Source organism: Orbicella franksi, chromosome 14 (assembly GCF_964199315.1).
Source record: "Orbicella franksi chromosome 14, jaOrbFran1.1, whole genome shotgun sequence".
In the NCBI taxonomy this organism is placed as follows: domain Eukaryota; kingdom Metazoa; phylum Cnidaria; class Anthozoa; order Scleractinia; family Merulinidae; genus Orbicella; species Orbicella franksi.
In genome coordinates, this window is record NC_138158.1 from 3,305,192 (window position 1) to 3,323,816 (window position 18,625).

The 18,625-nt window shown below is 40.6% G+C and overlaps 2 protein-coding genes across 3 annotated transcripts; both read right to left on the bottom strand.

The window, feature by feature from the left end:
- Positions 1-57: 57 nt before the first annotated feature.
- LOC145467945 (uncharacterized) lies at positions 58-8,478 on the bottom strand. The gene is made up of 9 exons (XM_081451589.1): positions 8,143-8,478; positions 6,486-6,807; positions 5,901-6,113; positions 4,774-4,962; positions 4,323-4,473; positions 3,489-3,697; positions 2,685-2,919; positions 1,994-2,280; positions 58-325 (listed from the first exon to the last, which is right to left on the bottom strand). The coding sequence occupies exons 2-9, from the start codon at positions 6,795-6,797 to the stop codon at positions 182-184; spliced, it is 1,740 nt and encodes a 579-aa protein (XP_081307715.1). The 5' UTR covers positions 6,798-6,807; positions 8,143-8,478; the 3' UTR covers positions 58-181.
- A 10-nt stretch (positions 8,479-8,488) lies between these two features.
- LOC145467941 (uncharacterized) lies at positions 8,489-17,871 on the bottom strand. Of its 2 annotated transcripts, none has more exons than XM_081451583.1 (9): positions 17,793-17,871; positions 15,565-15,874; positions 14,952-15,164; positions 13,604-13,786; positions 12,957-13,107; positions 12,185-12,393; positions 11,320-11,554; positions 10,654-10,934; positions 8,489-8,885 (listed from the first exon to the last, which is right to left on the bottom strand). In XM_081451583.1, the coding sequence occupies exons 2-9, from the start codon at positions 15,862-15,864 to the stop codon at positions 8,742-8,744; spliced, it is 1,716 nt and encodes a 571-aa protein (XP_081307709.1). In that variant the 5' UTR covers positions 15,865-15,874; positions 17,793-17,871; the 3' UTR covers positions 8,489-8,741. The 2 variants fall into 2 exon arrangements, with proteins under 2 accessions (XP_081307709.1, XP_081307708.1); XM_081451582.1 differs by lacking the exon at positions 17,793-17,871 and adding an exon at positions 17,480-17,625.
- Positions 17,872-18,625: the final 754 nt, after the last annotated feature.

Sequence of the window (18,625 nt, forward strand, 5' to 3'; positions counted from 1 at the left end):
TTTGTTTTCTTGTGTTTTATTAAAGCTTACAAAGCAAGTGGCTCAGTAGGTAATTTGCATGATGACGTCATTTGACTACAACAACCAGAATCCTTTACTTTTTCCAAAGTGACTCTGAAGAAATTAAAGTCACTCTGAGTGTTTTGTAATAAAGAGTTGAGTCTGCATTAAAACCACCCCTTCACTGGCCACCAGTTACGTTTATCTGAACTTCTCTTAGAAATTGTAAAAAAGAAGGTAGTTTGTCGACTATCTGTTCTGGTTCCCAGTCATTTCCTTCAGCAAGCGCTTGGTCCCATTCCTCACAGTGAAGATGTATGTCAGTCTATGCGGCAAAAGAGAGCAAAACAAAATAAAATTTAATTAGTTTCTTACTTTGAGCGAGTGAGGGAGAGAGTGCATGAGTGATCGAGATGGAATTGTTAGAGCAGTGCGAATGGGAACCATTCACAACGTATTTTTGCGTATTTTTTTTTTTAAATTTTAATTACACCGCACGTATTACATCACATTTACAATACGTTACTTACATAGCAACACGTGCTACTAACAACCCAGTACTTAAATCTAGTTATAATAAGCCACATCACTAGTTTGTATCTATCACTGTGTACAAAATGTTATTTTACATTTATTACCTACTTACATTGCCCCATATTACTTACTTACAAACATCACTTACGAATAAACCAGTCTAAATCAGAGTTGCTGAGGTTAGGAGCTGAGAATTACGATATCGAAAAGATAACTTATAAAATCTAATATTAAGTGAAAACCCTATCTACACCCTGGGAGTTCATTTTTCGTGTGACGAACAACTTGAAGCCAAAAAAAAAAAATTGATCGTTCCTTTGCGTATTGAAATGCTTTATATTAATCGGCGAGTTTTAATTTAGGAAGCCGTTTCATACATCTAAACTTTATGGGTACAGTGCACGTTCTGGTCTACATGTCATGTTGTAATCGGTTGACGGTACCAATCGTAAAATACCGAAACAAACAACAAAGTAACTAAACGGTCCCAACTTGCTCGTTTATTCTCCTCGCAATGACGGTATGCGAATATTTACTTACAACACGATCTCGATAATACGACAGAACAAAACAAAAGGCTCAAAATACAAAATCTCGTATTACATGTCAATTGTTAACTCGGGTAACACAACATGTCACGGTCACGCAACTATTAGTCTCTTGACATGCCATGTCCTCTGGTATTCAGTGGTTCGTTACATTCTCCTCAAGGGAACTGAACGCTAGCGCTTGGAACAAAACGGCGTGATTACGTCACTTTCTCTCCGTTAAAGTGGCCACCGCTGGCGATGAAAATAAACTTGCGAAGTAAACGAGTTGTTATGCCAAACTGTCCCTACAGTCACGAAGATACGCTCGTTCTCATCTCCTTGCACGAGAAAATGGAATTGTTTCAAAATAGTAATAATTAATTGTGGGAAATAATTGCTGCTTGCACGCAAAGGAGGAACGGATGTTCACAAGAGACTATGATCTTGGATCGACTCTAGGCTCTCGACTCCACGAGGCATCCTGATCATAAAATTTATGGGAAATCAGACAATGAAAATAACGAGAGAATAGCAGAATCACGAGAAATAGCCAACCGTTCACAGCAGGAAAAAAGCTCTACACCGTAAAAGTCACGCAAGAATTCACGGTCTAGTTGCTTCAAGGGAAGGGAAAACCTTATACACCTAATTTTAGACCAAACAGTTCTTTGGAGCGACGCTCTCATAGGAGAGTACCCCCACCCCTCCAGGGCAATGAAAAAGACTGAAAAATATCTAACTATATTCATAACCGAAGGTTTCAAGTTTGGCTCAAGCACTCTGAAATTTTGCAAACACAAAATCTCTTTGCAAATTCGCGAAGTTTAGGGCGGCAGATTTCTTTTCAGCTTCACACTGTTCCTTTAAACATTTACATCAAATCAAATACAGGATCATGTCATTGAGAATTTAAAATTAGCAATACTTACCTTTGGGGCTACAGTATGAACGTCCCTCACTTCAGTCTCGACGGGATCTACGGTGTTTGCTTGATCTTTACAAACAATCAAGCTGAACTGTTCTCCATGTTCTCCATCTCCATCATACTGGTAAGTTTTCCTCAGACTGCGGCGCTGGTAAAAGAGGTCAAACCCGTCTGGACGCGCGGAGGCTGGTGGCAACACCAGCTGACCATCTTCAATCTTCATTCCCATCAGGTATTTCGTTAGAATTTTGTCTTCTTCGGCTGCTGGTGCTTTTGCGACATAACTTCTGCCTAGAATAAACAGTGCAGAATGGAGATTACGGTTTTGGCCCCACTTATTTAAGTTGTCCAACTCATGTAAATCGCAATTTCATGGGTGGGCAAGGTGAACCAAATCCTGCACTGTGATTGGCTTCCCAAGCAAGATGGGGGGGAAGATGGCTTTATCGGGATTACGCGCTTTGCCCCGCAAAAACAAATAGTTTCTCTACTAGCTCATTTCTATTCCATCTCGGTCCATAAATACGCAAAAATGAACTTGGCTAATATCCAACCATCTTGACCTCACGCTTGGTCAATTAGCCATAGATGTTTTTGAGCCTGCGACAAGAAGCGAGTCGTTATAGGTTTTTGTGGTTTATAAAATAGTGAAAAGTAAACAGGTAAAAGTAACAAATTTTAGAGTTCTTTCTTACATGTTCTTATTATCAAACGGTAGTCAAATGTCTTGGAAACCATCAAAATGTCTACTTTCATTTTGCGCTGATACTGAGAGCACAAGTAAAAACATGGCGTGTTTGATGAATCACCCTGCCCATCAGGCAACGCGCGTGTCAAGATGTTCTTGACACGAATTGGTGCATCGCGAGAGAACGCCATGGAAGTTGTCCCGTCTTCTCCTTTTGCAGCTTCCTCCTCAGTAAGCCATGCCTAGAAAGGAAAAAAAAAAGCTCTATTAGCTCTACACAACAAAGTAGACACAAAACGTTCGTGCCTACTCATTATTTAAGTGCCTATGAGTTAAAGAATACTTGCTGCTTATTTGAAAGGGTTTCAAAGTAAAGAAGAATGGCGTTTTTCTGTTTGGATTATCTTCTCTCGTTTTAGAGATATCCTTTTTTTTTGTATCACTAAAACAGTAAAATACTGAATCAAGAATATCGCTACATATATTAGAGTGGTGTTCTTTAAACTTGGCACCAGAAATGTACATCACAAAAAAAAAAAAAAACACAATGACACCCGTGGTGCCGTTGCTATGACAATAGTTTTGCCACTGGTCTTTTTAATTAAGTCTGAAATTGTTAACCAAGGATCATCCACTCCTAATAATCTAATGAAGAGAGTTAAGACAATATGGGCAACATGTGTGTTCTGAGGAAGACCCGACCTGTCCCAAGGGTTAAGTTGCAAACGGGGATTTGGCTTTTGACAGAAAAAGACTTCCTCGTCTTAACTAATAATCATGGAAATTTGAAGAAAAACTACCAAAATTTTACCTTAACACGAACATCTCTACAAGAGGGAGTAAGGAAGGTAAAGTCATATCTGATGTCTTCCTTAACTGCATGGGATTCCAGATGCTCTTCAATTCGCTTAATTTCTATATCGTCTAAGCCACCTTCGAAGATTGAGGTCCTCCAGCTTGCTTTTTCCTCGAGTTTTTCTTTGATTTCAGCAAGAGTGAAATAGTCCTCTTTTTCGTCGTCTGAATCAATAGAAGAAAATATTACTATCCAGGTGAACATTCGATATGGCTACAAGCCAACGAAAAATCCAATGCTAGGTTGGTCAAAGATAATTTTCGGATTCTTCTCTATCACGTTTGCATATATACCAAATGAATAGTGCAGGAAAACTTGACTGAAGACTTTTATTTCCATGTTTTGCGGATACATTTTGCATGGGTCAACTCCCCGAGGTCAACTCACGGACAACTCTGGTTTCCGATACTCAACGTTACTCTGTTCATTAACCGCGGGAAAAAAATATTAGATTATTTACGTAACCCGGCCACTAGTTTTGTCATGTAAGAGTTTCATAACCCTGCTTTTTAAAATTAGCCGTCGTCGTTCGTGTTCCTCAGACCGCGCAAAACTTGCTTATTTATGTTGTTGTTTTGCAGAGGACGGCAAAGAAATGTGCAGGGATTTATAACGCACGTGCACAGCCATTGCTTTGCCCATTTAATAAAACCTTTTGTTTGATGACGATCTCGTTGCCGTCGTCGTCGTGGTTTGTTTAAGCTCCATGTTCGTCATTGCATCACTTCAGTGAAATTCCAACTCAAAGAATAAAACCTGCTGAGTGAAACTTTTGCATCTTTCCCTCACCTTCGCTTATTTCCTTTATGTAGGCATGACCGATGTGACACCATATAACTACTTTTAAGGTCTCCTCTTCCTTTTCTTTGTGAATGTTCTTTAACACCATGAGGAGTTCATCTCTCAATATGTTTATGTCAGTGAAACCATCCTGTTCATCCTGTAAAGTGCGCATGTCAGATGTTAGTATACAAACCGGTCGATGTAAAACGCAGACTGCAGCCTGCATACCAGCCTGTTAGTTCGGTTAGCTCTCAATGATGGTAGTCTATAGAAATGGTGATACGATTCAGTTAAAAGGTCTCAAGTCTGCAGTCTACATTTTACCCTCGGTCTGCATTTTACCCTTGGTCTGCAGTTCGCAGTCTGCGTTTTACACTGACCGTCCACAAACCTCAAAGACTAAGAAGGCGGTCGCTTACCACAGAATTACAGTGTATTAACTTTTGACTAAAATTACCTCCATATCTTGTGGGGTATGCTCTAGTTGTTTCAGTTGATAGTATTTAGTTTTCTCAGGACTGTAGTCGTTTGGAGGTTGTACGACGGACAGCTCAAACTTGCGGTTCAAGTCCAAATGGGTTGTGTTCACGTGAACACGCCGCACTTGATGTTGTTGACCAGACTGTGAGCGTCTTATCAAAATGTTCTTGAGTAAAACAAAATTACAATTACACAAGTGACAATAATCAATGGAACTGGAGATTGGATTGGTTCTCAAATAATGTGATTGATTGATTGAATTCTCATTTGACCTGCAACAGTGAGGATTTAATTTAGAGAAATTCTACTTCAATCTGAGGTTCAGTCTTCGTTCATTTAGTTTCTAGGGAAACCTGGCAAAAATCTGGGCCGGGCTGTTCAAAGCCCGATTAAGCTAACTCAGGATTGGCGAGCATTTTGATTTCAGTTTTGTAACTTTTCGTTGAGGTTTTCTGTTTATATCCTTCAGTTTTGAATCTGAATAATCTCAGAGTACATAAAACATAAACTTGTAGTGAAAAACACTTTTAAACAAAAAAATTAATAGTTTGGTTAACTTTTAATCCCGGACTAGCGTTAATCAGTTTCGAACAATGCGACCCGGAGGGGTAGAAATGAGTAAGTACAGTTGAGCTGCACTGGCATCCGAAGGATTAGCAATACAGTATGACCTGTACCAAACGGTTATGAAACTCCTGCGGGTAATTGAATCCTGATTTCATAGAAAAGCTGCACAGGAGGGTTGTGCGATTGATTGTAAGACATCATAGCAGTGACGAGGCAGTAGAAGATAGGCGCAAGAAGCATGTATACATAATCTAGTCCTTAGATGCATTGGTTGCAAAGTGCCTCAGTTTTTTAAAAACTATTTTATTTTGAATCAAGATATCTTGCTTCGACAGACGAGGCAGGGTAACCTTTAGCATTTGCCACGAGTACGGACTGAAGCAGCAAAAACGTCCAGTATGTCCACTTATTGTGGCGTTCGCTTAATACGATTTTAATGTATTCTCCTCTGGTTCACATTACAAAATCTAAAACAGATCGAGTGAAGGACCTGCACTGTAAACCTGCTGTACGGATCACCTTCATAGCAACACTTACCACTTGTTCCTTTATTTCCCGAATAGCTCTCTTTTGGTTCTCAGGAGATCCCTTGATATAGAGGCCATTCCGTCCCCAGACCTTCAAAGTTGCCCCAGTTTTTTGTTCTATTTTGTTTAAATTTTCGCTGTTTCTTCCAATAACTGTACCCATATATTTCTCGGGTATAAAGTCCAGTTTTTTCCAAGAACCTTCATCAGGACTGTCTTCTCCCTGGGTATTGAATAAGAGAACATAAACTAACAATCCGGAACATATGAGAAAGGAAGGGCAAAACAAAGAATGGATGGCAGAATGAAAGAGGGAAGGCAGACAGGCAGCTAGTCGGCCTTACATGAGGCAGGCATACAGGCATATACAAACAGATGGGCTCACGATAAAACAGGTACTGGCAGGCAGACAGAGAGGCCGACAGCCAGCCAGCCAGATAGACAGACAGATAGACAGACAGATAGACAAACAGAGAAACAGAAAGGCAGTCAGTTTGACTGGCAGACAGGCAGGTAGGCAGAACTGAAGGAAGGAAGAGGGTGGAAAGAATGAATGGTTTAAGGTCAGATAAAAGGGCATTTTGCAAAGACGTACACGTATGATCTCGTTAATGACCATTTTAGCTTTAGTGCGCTGTTCCTCTGTTCCTGTTAAGTGAACTTGGTCGTCTTTGATGACCAGTGCTTGAACTCCACTTTGCTCCACTATATCTTTTTTTCTCCACCCCTTTTTCCCTATAACATGTCCTACTTTGTCCTTGGGGATTTGTATCACTTCTTCTTGGTCATTATGTGCAGGTTTATCATTCAAGCTAAAGCTTGGTTCGCCTTGTCTTCTTCCACTTCTTGGATTGTCAGTGTTTCTTTGGGTCCTGGAATCTTTCCTTGCCTGTGAATCACGTGACATGACTAACAATCTAAGAAAACAAGGAAAGTATTAAATCCTCCTAGCCAAGCGGAGTCGTGAAAGAAAGCCTGGTTTTCACTAGCGACGCAAGCACAAGTGCAAGCACAAGCACAAGCGCTAACACAATAATTCTTATTTCACCGACCGTGAAAACGGCTTTGACGCGGGCATAAGCACACGGGCAAGAACAAGCACAAGGATCAAAATTTTTCCTTTTGCTTGTGTTTGCGCTTATGCTTGCATGCGTTTACACTGCCACACGTAAAAAAGGAAATACCGCTCAGGGATAACGCAGGCACAAGAATACCTACCAGACGTGGTTAAGTTTGGCCATTGAAAACACTGGATCCAGATTACCTCGCGCCTAAGCAGCTTGGAAGGTTCGGATGATTCTGTTTGTGCTCATGTCTGCGTCGAATTTCGTTTCACTTGGGCCATCCCTATTGCTTGCGCTTGTGCTTGCGTCGCCCGTAAAACCCAGCCTTAAATACCAATTGGTCTTTGTTTAATGCACCTGTTATAGTTCCAGGATTGAGGGGACCCTACCTGCGTGGAACTGACATCGAGGACTGGGACAGAAAGGTCGGGAATTTGACAACAAAACAAACAAACAAACAATAAACATAAAAAAAAAACCACAACAAAAATTAATCCACAAAACGGTATTACCGGCTGGTATTTCCCCTACACTTTTTTCGTGCTCTACAACTTCCTGCATGCTTTACAATACAACAGAGCACAGTCGAGGCTTCTTTATTTGTTAAGTACGCGTCAGACCGTTAAACCAAAATCGCTCAAGTGGCACACAAAAACGATAGAACCTTTGAAAATGGATTGTAGGTCAGATTTTAAACGTTATTGAAGCTTTTCAAAGGAAAATCAGGGAGAGTTTTCAGATTTTTTGATCGCATTTTAAATCTATACAAACTCCTACGCAACCATTTCATACAAACTCTTAAACAGTTCTACGTTTTGGCAATTTCAAAGTCAATATTCACAGGCCATGCCTGAATTAACATTCTGCGTGTACAATGAGGTATATTTTCATTTGGGTGATACAGAAATGTTTCCAAGGTTGAAGTATAAACATTTTCAAACGACCTTCGATTCTCTAAGGGCTTCCAGATGAGGTTTTCCCTTCCCTATTGAATCACTCAACCGCCTAAAATGTAATACAGAAATACAACAGTAGGTCGGCAGCATCTGAATGATTTCAACAACCAATTGGAATAAAAGTTCTCCCTGCACTCCACAATGTGAAACTGACCAATAACAAGGCTGTAAACACCAGAAAACAAACCAAATACATTACAAAGATGTTCGTAAACCTTTCGAGACTTCCTACCTCAGTTCAGCTATCTCAGTCTTAGGACGAGGCAAATTGTTCCCGCGGTCTCCGCTGTCTCAACTCGCACTGCAAATCGCCATTTTGTAACAGATGAAGTTATCTTCGTGGTCTATTTAATCGACGCTTGCTGACGCTCTGGTTTAACTCATTTGGACAAATTTTACAGAGTAAAGGACGGCGCTTCCGCTGCAAAGCCAACGAGCGAGTAACTACAGGACTGCCGATTCGTCGAAATTGGCCTTCAGTGACGTTTCTCAGAATTATGCGGGTTCGTAAACACAGCAAACGCTCACCTAACAGGGGGATAGACGATAGTCGGCTGTAAGGTACCTTTTCACTGGTGATACTGCTGTCGCAACCTGAGCTCGAAGCGACAACTGGGTTTCCTCTTCGCGCGACAAGGAAAAAACACTAACTTCAATTTGACAGTAAAAACAGTCACACAATAAATTTTCTATTTCTCTTTGTTTTCTTGTGTTTTATTGAAGTTTACAAAGCAAGTGGCTCAGCAGGTGATTTGCATGATGACGTCATTTGACTACAACAACCAGAATCCTTTACTTTTTCCAAGGTGACTCTGAAGTCAAACCATTCCATCACTGGCCACCAGTTACATTTATCTGAACTTCTCTTAGAAATTGTAAAAAAGAAGGTAGTTTGTCGGCTATCTGTTCTGGTTCCCAGTCATTTCCTTCAGCAAGGATTTGGTCCCATTTCTCACAGTGAAGATGTATGTCAGTCTACGCGGCAAAAGAAAGCAAAATAGAATAAAATAAAATAAAATTAGTCTCTTACTTTGAGTGAGTGAGGGAGAGAGTGCACGAATTATCGAGATGGAATTTTAAGAGTAGTGCAGCTGTAGTGCAGTATGGGAAGCATTCGCAACGTTTTTGCGTATCTTTTTTTAAAAAATTTAATTTACACTGCACATATTACATTACTTTTACAGCTTACATTACAACGCTTGCTACTAACAACACAGCACGTAAATCTACTTATAATACGCTACATTACTACTTTGTATCTATTAATTACAAAATGCTACATCACCTACTTACAATGCGCCATATACTGCTTATTTCATTACAGACAGCACTTCCTATATCGACCAAGTGTGAGGTCAAGATGGCTGGGTATTGGCCAAGTTCTTTTTTTTTTTTGCGTGTTTATGGACCGAGACGGAATCGAGGTCCATAAACTCGCAGAAAAAAGAACGAGGCCAATATCCAGCCATCTTGGCCGAACAAGCTTGGTCAATAACCGATTTATTATATGGCTTTCGGGGAAATTTTTCTTGCGGGACACGGCGGGTAGTCCCGAGCGGGCAAGATAGCTCCATCTTGCCCGCTCGGGTAGCCAATCACGACGCAGGATTTGATTCATCTTGCCCGCTCACGGAGCTAGCCATATAATAAACGACATTACTTACTAACAAACATCACTTACGAATAAATCAATCTAAATTAGAGTTGTTGTGGTTAGGAGAATTACGATATCGAAACGATACACTTCAATCTAAGATTAAGTGAAGAACCAATCCACGCCCTGAGTTCATTTTTCGTGTGACGAACAACTCGCAGCGAAAAAGAACTCTTTTGATCCTTCCTTGCGTATTGAAATGCTTTGTATAAACTGGCGAGTTTTAAGCCAGGAAGCCGTTTTATGCATCTAAACTTCATCGGTACAGTGCATGTTCTGCTCTATATGCAATGTCCTCTGGTATCCAGCGGTTCGTTACATTCTCCTCAAGCTGACACAGAACGCTAGTGCTTGGTAGAAACCGGCACGATTGCGTCACTCTCTCTTCGTCTAATAGGCGGCCGCTGGCGATGAAAATAAACTTGCTAAGAAAACGAGTTGTTATGCCGAATAAGGTCCCTGCAGTCACGAAGATACGCTCGTTCTCATCTCCTTGCACGAGAAAATGGAATTGTTTCAAAAAGTAAATTATAAAAAGTAACAGTTGTGGGAAGTAGTTGCTGCCTGGGTGCAAAGAAGGAACTAATGTTCACAAGAGACTACGTTCTAGGATCGACTCTAGGCTCTCGACTCCACGAGGCACCCTGATCATAAGATTTATGGGAAATCAGACAATGAAAATAACGAGAGAATAGCAGAATTACCAGAAAACGCCAACCGTTCACAGCAGGAAAAAAACTCTACACCGTAAAAGTCACGCAAGAATTCACGGTCTGGTTACTCCAAGGGAAGGGAAAACCTTATACGCCTAATTTTAGACCAAACAGTTCTTTAGAGCGACACTCTCATAGAAGAGTACCCCCACCCCTGCAGGGCAATGAAACAGACTGAAAAATATCTATGTGGATAACTGAAGGTTTTCAAGTTTGGCTCAAGCACTCTGAAATTTTGCAAACACAACATCCCTTTGCAAATTCGCGAAGTTTAGGGCGCCAGATTTCTTTTCAGCTTTACATTGTTCCTTTAAACATTTACATCAAATCAAATACAGGATCATGTCATTGAGAACTCAAAATTAGCAATACTAACCTTCGTGGCTACTGTATGAACGTCCCTCACTTCAGTCTCGACGGGATCCACGGTGTTTGCTTGATCTTTACAAACAATCAAGCTAAACTCTTCTCCATCTATTTCATACTGGTAAGTTTTCCTCAGACTGTGGCGCTGGTAAAACAGGTCAAACCCGTCTGGACGCGCGGAGGCAGATGGCAACACCAGCCGGTCTCCTTCAATCTTCATTCCCATCAGGTACGTCTTAAGAATTTTGTCTTCTTCTTCGGCTTCTGATGTTTCTGCGACATAACTTCTGCCTAGAATAAACGTGCAGAATGGAGATTACGGTTTTGGCTCCATTAATTTGTCTTACTCATGTAAATCGCAGTTTCATGGGTGGGCAAGGTGAACCAAATCCTGCGCTGTGATTGGCTACCCGAGAGGGCAAGATGGCGTTATCGGGATCACGCGCATTGTCCCGCGAAGACAACTAGTTTCTCTACTAGCTTCTACTCCATCTCGGTCCATAAATACGCAAAAATGAACTTGGCCAATATCCAGCCATCTTGACCTCACGCTAGGTCAAATAGCCATAGATGTGTTTGAGCGTGCAACAATAAGCGAGTCCTTTGCGTTATAAGTTTTCTTTTGTTTATGAAATAGTGAAAAGTAAAAGTAACAAATTTTAGAGTTCTTTCTTACATGTCCTTATTAACAAACGGTAGTCAAATGTCTTGGATACCATCAAAATGTCTACTTTCATTTTGCGCTCATAGTAAGAGCACATGTAAAAACATGGCGAGTTTGATGAATCACCCTGCCCATCAGGCAACGCGCGTGTCAAGATGTTTTTAACACGAATCGGTGCATTGCGAGAGAACGCCATGGAAGTTGTCTCGTCTTCGTCGTGTTCAGCATCCTTCTCAGTCAGCCATGCCTAGGTAAAAAAAAAAGAAGGTAGTAGCTGTACGCAACAAAGTAGACACAAAACGTCGGTGCCTACTCATTATTAAAGTGCCGATGAAGCAAAGAATACTGGCTGCTTATTTGAAACGCTTTTCAAAATAAAAAAAGATTGGCGTTTTCCTTTTTGGAATATCTTCAGTCGTTTTAGAGATATTTACGGTTTTTGTATTATAAATATGAGGAAAGTGATGACATCAAAAATAGTTCCACTAAAACAGTAAAAAGGGAATATTTCTGGAAATATTAGAGCAGAGTTCTCTAAACTTGAGACTAGAAATGTACATCACAAAAGAAACACAATGACACCCGCCGTGCCGTCACCATGACAGCAGTTTTGCTGCTGGTCCTGTTTTGATTAACACTGAAATTCTTAAAAAAGGATCATCCACTCCCAATAATCTAATGGAGAGAGTTAACGACAACATGAGTGCCATGTGTGTTTCGAACAAAACCCTCTGTCCCACTTTAATAGGTTTTTTTCTTTTTGCAATTTTAAAGGGTTACAAATGAGGATAATTTTATTTGGTTTTTGACAGAGAGAGATTTTATCATTCAACTTATAGTTACTGGAATTCGAAGAAAAACTGTACCAAAATTGTACCTTAACACGAACATCTCTACAAGATGGAGTGATGAACTTAAAGTCGTATCTTATATCTTCCTTGACTGCGTGGGACTCCAGATGTTTTTCAATTCGCTCAATTTCAATATCGTCTAAGCCACCTTCGAAGATTGAGGTCTTCCAGCTTCCTTCTTCCTCGAGTTTTTCTTTGATTTCAGCAAGAGTGAAATAGTCCTCTTCTTCGTCGTCTGAATCAATATAAGAACATGATATTACTCTTCAGGTGAACATTCAATATAGCTACAAGCCAACGAAAGACCCAATGATTGTTTGGCATGAGTTAAAGATATTTTTCGGATACTTCCATATCACGTTTGTACATCAAGTGCACGGTGCAGGAAAGCTTGGCTGAAGACACATTACAACAAAATGTTTTTGTTAACTTGCACTTAATCCACAAGTGCAAGTAGGCCCAGTCATTTATTCTTTAAGGCACACGTGTGCTTTTTCTCTCAATGTCTTTTATTTCAATGTTTTGCGGATATATTTTGCATGGGTCAATTGTCATTCTCAACGTTCTGTTCCGTCGATGCTATTGTGTGAGGTGAGAACGTCGTAAACATAGAAAAGCCCCGGTACAGTATAGTGATACAGATTGTTGTAACTAAGCTAAATGAACCGCCAATGTATTCCTCCTAGTTTGCATGTGCTACGTAGTGGTTACTTGTCTTAATTTCGTCATTGCATCACTTTGAAATTCCAACACAAAGAATAAAACCTGGCGAGTGAAACTTTTGCATCTTTCTCTCACCTTCGCTTACTTCCTTTATGTAGGCATGGCCGAGGTGACACCATATAACTACTTTTAAGGTCTCCTCTTCCTTTTCTTTGTGAATGTTCTTTAACACCATGAGGAGTTCATCTCTCAGTTTGTCTATACCAGTGAAGCCATCCTGTTCATCCTGTAAAGTGTGCATGTCAGATGTTAGTCCACAAACCTAAAAGACTAATATCAGTGTAAGAAGTTGGTCGCTTCTAGCATTTGACTAACATTACCCTCAGGGGGTACTCCGTTGCATGGGCTTTATAGGTATGTGCGGCCCCAAAAGGTATGGTTTTTGAGCGGTTTTGGCTGAAAATAGGGTATCGATTTTGGCCATTTTGGTCTCAGATAGGGTATAGTTTTTGCACTCTAGTCTTGAATTGGGTATGTTGCTTAGAAGAAGCTATTCTTTCAGACAATCAACAAAAGCCCTTCACAATGCCTTTAACTCTGAACTATAGGGTACTAATTATAAAGCAGGTCTTACAAAGGGTATTGATAAGGATCAGGTCTTAGATAGGGCATCAAAATTTTGTTCAGCTCCTGAATAGAGTGACGAAAATTGGAGATGTTTGTCTTAAGTGGGTTAAGCGTTTTGGGAAGCGGGCAACACACCCTCACCGCGGGAAAATTACCTTCATATCTTGTGGGGAATGCTCTACTTGTTTCAGTTGATAGTATTTAGTTTCGTCAGGGCTGTAGTCATTTGAAGGTTGTACGACGGATAGCTCAAACTTGTGGTTCAGGTCCAACTGTGTTGTGTCCACATGAACACGCCGCACTAAATGTTGTTGACTAGCCTGTGAGCGTAGATCAGCCTGTAAAGCAAAATCAAACGTGACAATAATCAATGGAAATCGAGATTGGATTGGTTTTCAAATAACGTGATACTTGGTATCGACCTGCAACAGTGAGGATTTAATTTAGAGAAATTCTGATTCAATCTGAAATTCAGTCTTCGCTGATTTAGTTTCTAGAGTAACCTGCCAAAAATATGGGCCGGGTTGTTCAAAGTCCCATTAAGCTAACCCAGGATTGGCGAGAATTTAAGTTTTGTAACTTTTCGGATAGGTTATTCTGTTTTCTTGTTTGTCCTTCAGTTTTGAATTTGAATAATCTCAGATTACACAAAACATAAACTTGGAGTGAAAAACATATTTAAACAAGAAGATTAATACTTTGGTTAACATTTATTCCAGGGCTACGTTAATCGGCTTTCGAACAATCCGATCCTTGGGGGGGGGGGGGGGGGGAGGAAGCGAAACGAGCAAGTACAGTTGAGCTGCGCTGGCATCCGTAGGATTAGCAATACAGTATGACCTGTATCAAACGGTTATGGAACTCCTGCGGGCAATTAAATTGAATTCTGATTTCATAGAAAAGCTTTACAGGAGGCTACACGATTGATTGTAAGACATCATAACCGTGATAAGGCACCAGAAGATAGGCGCATGAAACATGTACATATAACCTAGTCCTTAGATGCATAATGGTGGCAAAGTGCCTCAGTTTTTTTTAAAAAAATTATTTTATTTTTAATCGAGATGTCTCGCTTCAACAGACTAAAGGAAGGGATACCTTTTGCATTTGCCAAGAGTACGAAGTGAAGCAGCAACAAAAGTCTTTTTATTATCCTGGAGGCCAAATTTACAACTGTTTTGAAAGTACGTGAATTTCATTTTCTATTGTTATACATGATATTTTAGCCTTAATCTTAGAAGTTGTATATTTTTACCTTTTAAAATAATTTTTTATCTATTTTTTTATCTAGAGTCCGCGCGCTTACAAAAGGAGTCTGCCTGATAAGATGTGATAAGGGTTAGCATTACAGAGGATATGGGAAGAAAAGTTTACGACCTACTAAGACCTGTGTCCACTCATTGTGATCTTCGGTTAATACGCTTTTAATGTTTTCTCCTCTGGTTCACATTGCAAATTTTAAACCAGACCGCGATTTACGGATTCCTTCCTAGCAAGACTTACCACTTGTTCCTTTATTTCCCGAATAGCTCTCTTTTGACTTTCAGTTGATCCCTTGATACAGAGGCCATTCCATCCCCAGACCTTCAAAGTTGCCCCAGTTTTTTGTTCTATTTTGTTTAAGTTTTTGCTGTTTCTTCCAATAACTGCACCCATATATTTCTCGGGTATAAAGTCCAGTTTTTCCCAAGAACCTTCATCAGGACTGCCTTCTCCCTGGGTATTGAATAAGAGGACATAAACTAACAAGCCGGAACATATGAAAAAGGAACGGCAAAACAAGGAAGGGATTGCAGAATGAAAGAAGGAAGGCAGACAGAGAGCCAGCCGGCCTTACATGAGGCAGGCATACAGGCATATACAAACAGATAGGCGGACGATTAAACAGGTACTGGCAGGCAGGCAGAGAGACCGACCGACAGACAAACAGACAGACAGACAGACAGACAGACAGACAAACAGACACAGACAGACAGACAAACAGATAAACAGAAAGGCAGCCAGGTTCACTGGCAGACAGGCAGACACGCAGGTAGGTGGCAGAACTGAAGAAAGGAAGAGGGTGGAAAGATGAATGGTGTAAGGTCAGATAAAAGGACATTTTGCAAAGACGTACACGTATGATCTCGTTAATGATCATTTTAGCTTTGGTGCGCTGTTCCTCTGTTCCTGTTAAGCGAACTTGGTCGTCTTTAATGACCAGTGCTTGAACTCCACTTCGCTCTACTATATCTTTTTTTCTCCACCCCTTTTTCCCTATAACATGTCCTACTTTGTCCATGGAGATTTGTATCACTTCTTCTTGGTCATTATGTGCAGCTTTATCGTTCAAGCTAAAGTTTGGTTCGCCTTGTCTTCTTCCACTTCTTGGATTGCCAGTGTTGAAATCTTTCCTTGCCTGTGAATCACGTGACATGACTAACAAGCTAAGAAAAGGTAAGAAAAAAAGGAAAGCAGTAAATCTCCTGGCCAAGCGGAGTCGTAAACTAAACGCCAATTGTCAATGTTAGTTGGCAAAAAAACAAACAAACAATTAAAAACGTTAAAAAAGATAACAGAACAAAATAAAAAGGATTACGTCTCGTGTTTCCCCCTACACTTCTTTCGTGCTCTACCGCTTTCTGCGTGCTTTACAACAAAACCTCAGTCGAAGCTTCGTTATTTGTTAAGTGCGCGTCAGACCGTTAAACCAATGTCGAAATGGCATGCACACAAAACCTAGACGATAGAACGACTGAAAATGGATAACAGGTCAGATTTTAGACGTTATTGCAGCTTTTCAAAGGGAGAAAAGAAATATTTTTCAGATTTTTTGATCGAATTTATTACAGCTTTACAAACTCCCACACATCTGCATGTAACAGTTCTAAGTTTTGGCAATTCATGTCAAAGACACCATTGGAGGCCATGCCTGATTAAACATCCAGCGTGCACAATGAGGAATAGAATGATACGGAAATGTTTTCAGGGTTGAGGTTTTAAGATTTTAAAGCAACATTCCCTACTCTGTCTACTTCCAGACGTTTTCCTTTTTCTATTTCAACACCGCCAAAAATAACTTGAAATACAGAAATATAACTTAACTCAGCAGCATCTGAAAGATTTCAACGATCAGTTGTAAAACTCTAGTTAAGGGAAGGATTTAAGACGAATTTGAATGGAGGGAGGAGGGGGGCGGTTGGTTGTTGGGCAATTTCCAAAAAAGAATTCCTGCATGCACAGCAAAAACTGCTGAAACAAAAGTCGTGCAAGCTAAGGGGAGCCATAAAAAATCGAGCAAGTGCTTTCTACTCTCCAGGTCCTGTTTTTGATGTTAAAAAAAATTCATGCACAAACTATTGCCCCACCAAAAAAAATCATGCACAACCTAAAGGTGAGAAAAAAAACTCATGCAACAGAAAATTGCCCACCTCCCCTCCACCCCCTCAGAAAAATAATGGTGCGTCCCTAAAAGCAATCAACCAAGGGCAAACAAGGTTGATTAGAAATGTAAAAGTCTAACAAGATACTAAGACAAAGAAGAAAGTATAAAGCCTCAGCCAAGAGGAGTGGTCAGTAAACGCAAATTGTGACTGTTTTCGGCGGCTCGCGGCTTTGTTTTCTCAGGCCGAAACCTTGTCTGACAAGCTGGCACAGCCTCTTTGATTCGTAGTTTTAGTTTCTGCTAGCGCGCACATTAGTCATTCATGAGCATCATGCATGTTTTTCAGACTGATTGAATATTCTTCCTGGTTCACTTCATCTTTCTGATTCAAAGCGCAACGTGTGCGTACAGTATGCGTGGCTGGCGCTTTCGTTTGCACGCGGTGGCAAAATACGCGGGCTGCTAGGCCGCAAAATGAGAGGAGCAAAGCCAAGAGTAATTGTGCGAAATAATCTCTGAAAAGCTCATAACGTGTATTAATTATGCATATACGAACTCTCCTCTTCGACTTGAATTTATAAGTCCGTAAATTTGCTACAATAGTCTCTCAATCTGTATATACTACATATTAACGGCCTATATTTGTCCTTTCAGAGAATTTCATTACCTATTTTTTCCCGGCTGCCACCTGGTCTCCTTCGATCGCAGCCGATACTTTCTGGTCATTGCACTACGTTCAGTGGCGAGAGATGTTGCGGGATGTTCCTAATTCCGTGACGAAATCTAATTTTAACTTATCAGGCGATCGTGCGAGCCCAGGCCTGCATGTATTTGACTTCATTTTAAATGAGTCATGTTATACTCTAAATCTAACTCTATGTACTACTTCCACAGACTCGCTCATAGCGCACTATAGTTGTTATGAAGCTAGCGGCTGTATTGTGAACGAAAAGCAAATAAGTTTTCGCGATTCCTCGTACCTTAATTTAGCGTTCCAACGAGGCGAACCCCCGGAGTCTGGTAGACCTTTCAAAATTGCGATTTGCTCCTCCTCTTGGCTCTGGTTTTAAGTAACGCGTGCTGATACCCTTGTTTTGTTATTTTTGACAAATTTGCGGATACAAGGACGCTGTTTCCGCCTCTAAGCTAATTGCTTAGTAACTGCAGGATATCGTTTCGTCGAAAATGACCTTTTGGCTCGAGTCTCTCTCGGAAAAACTTGGGCCCGGAAACAAAACAATTGCTTATCTAACAGGGGGAGGAATGGCTCTCCGTAACTGTGAGCGACGGTTTTTCATTTTCATGAGTTTTATTTCCTGAAGAAAGGAAGAAAAACTATAGAATGTAGTACAATAAAACCGTCATTAGAAACCGGAAGTTGAAAAGTGAAGATTTTAAGAGGAAGCGTAACCGTGGCCTTTAAATAAGACTGGTTCGAGGTAGGGACAAGTGGCTTTTGTTACTAATTAGGACATTTATTTTTTGTCTTGTTTGGAGCCGCATTATGCTATTTAGCTGAGTTCACGAGAGGAATATCGTTGCCAGAGCCCTTCCTCTTGTCCACTTGGTTGTGCAGTAATATGTTTCTCGCCTTCCGATCCAATCCACTGGACTCGAGTTTGAAACCAGAGTTACAAATCAATCGGCATTAAAATTGCCTTTAACTAAAGATATTCTACAGCTGAACACATTTGTCGTCAAACCACACTCCGCTCAAGGCTGTAAGCACTGGCGGTACTGCTGTCGCAACCTGAACTCGAAGCGACAACTGGGTTTCCTCTTCGAGCGACATGGAAAAAACACTAACTTCAAT

Excerpts from the sequence above, each read along its gene's own strand:
- LOC145467945 (XM_081451589.1), bottom strand. The coding sequence starts at position 6,797 with ATGTCACGTGATTCACAGGCAAGGAAAGATTCCAGGACCCAAAGAAAC. Across the intron at positions 2,281-2,684 it reads CCGTTTGATAATAAGAACAT|GCAGAAGTTATGTCGCAAAA; the intron begins GTAAGAAAGAAC and ends TGTTTATTCTAG. Across the intron at positions 326-1,993 it reads TTCATACTGTAGCCCCAAAG|ACTGACATACATCTTCACTG; the intron begins GTAAGTATTGCT and ends TTTGCCGCATAG.
- LOC145467941 (XM_081451582.1), bottom strand. The coding sequence starts at position 17,538 with ATGACCAGAAAGTATCGGCTGCGATCGAAGGAGACCAGGTGGCAGCCG. Across the intron at positions 15,875-17,479 it reads TGGCAGCCGGGAAAAAATAG|CTTGTTAGTCATGTCACGTG; the intron begins GTAATGAAATTC and ends ACCTTTTCTTAG. Across the intron at positions 11,555-12,184 it reads GTAGAGATGTTCGTGTTAAG|GCATGGCTGACTGAGAAGGA; the intron begins GTACAATTTTGG and ends TTTTTTACCTAG.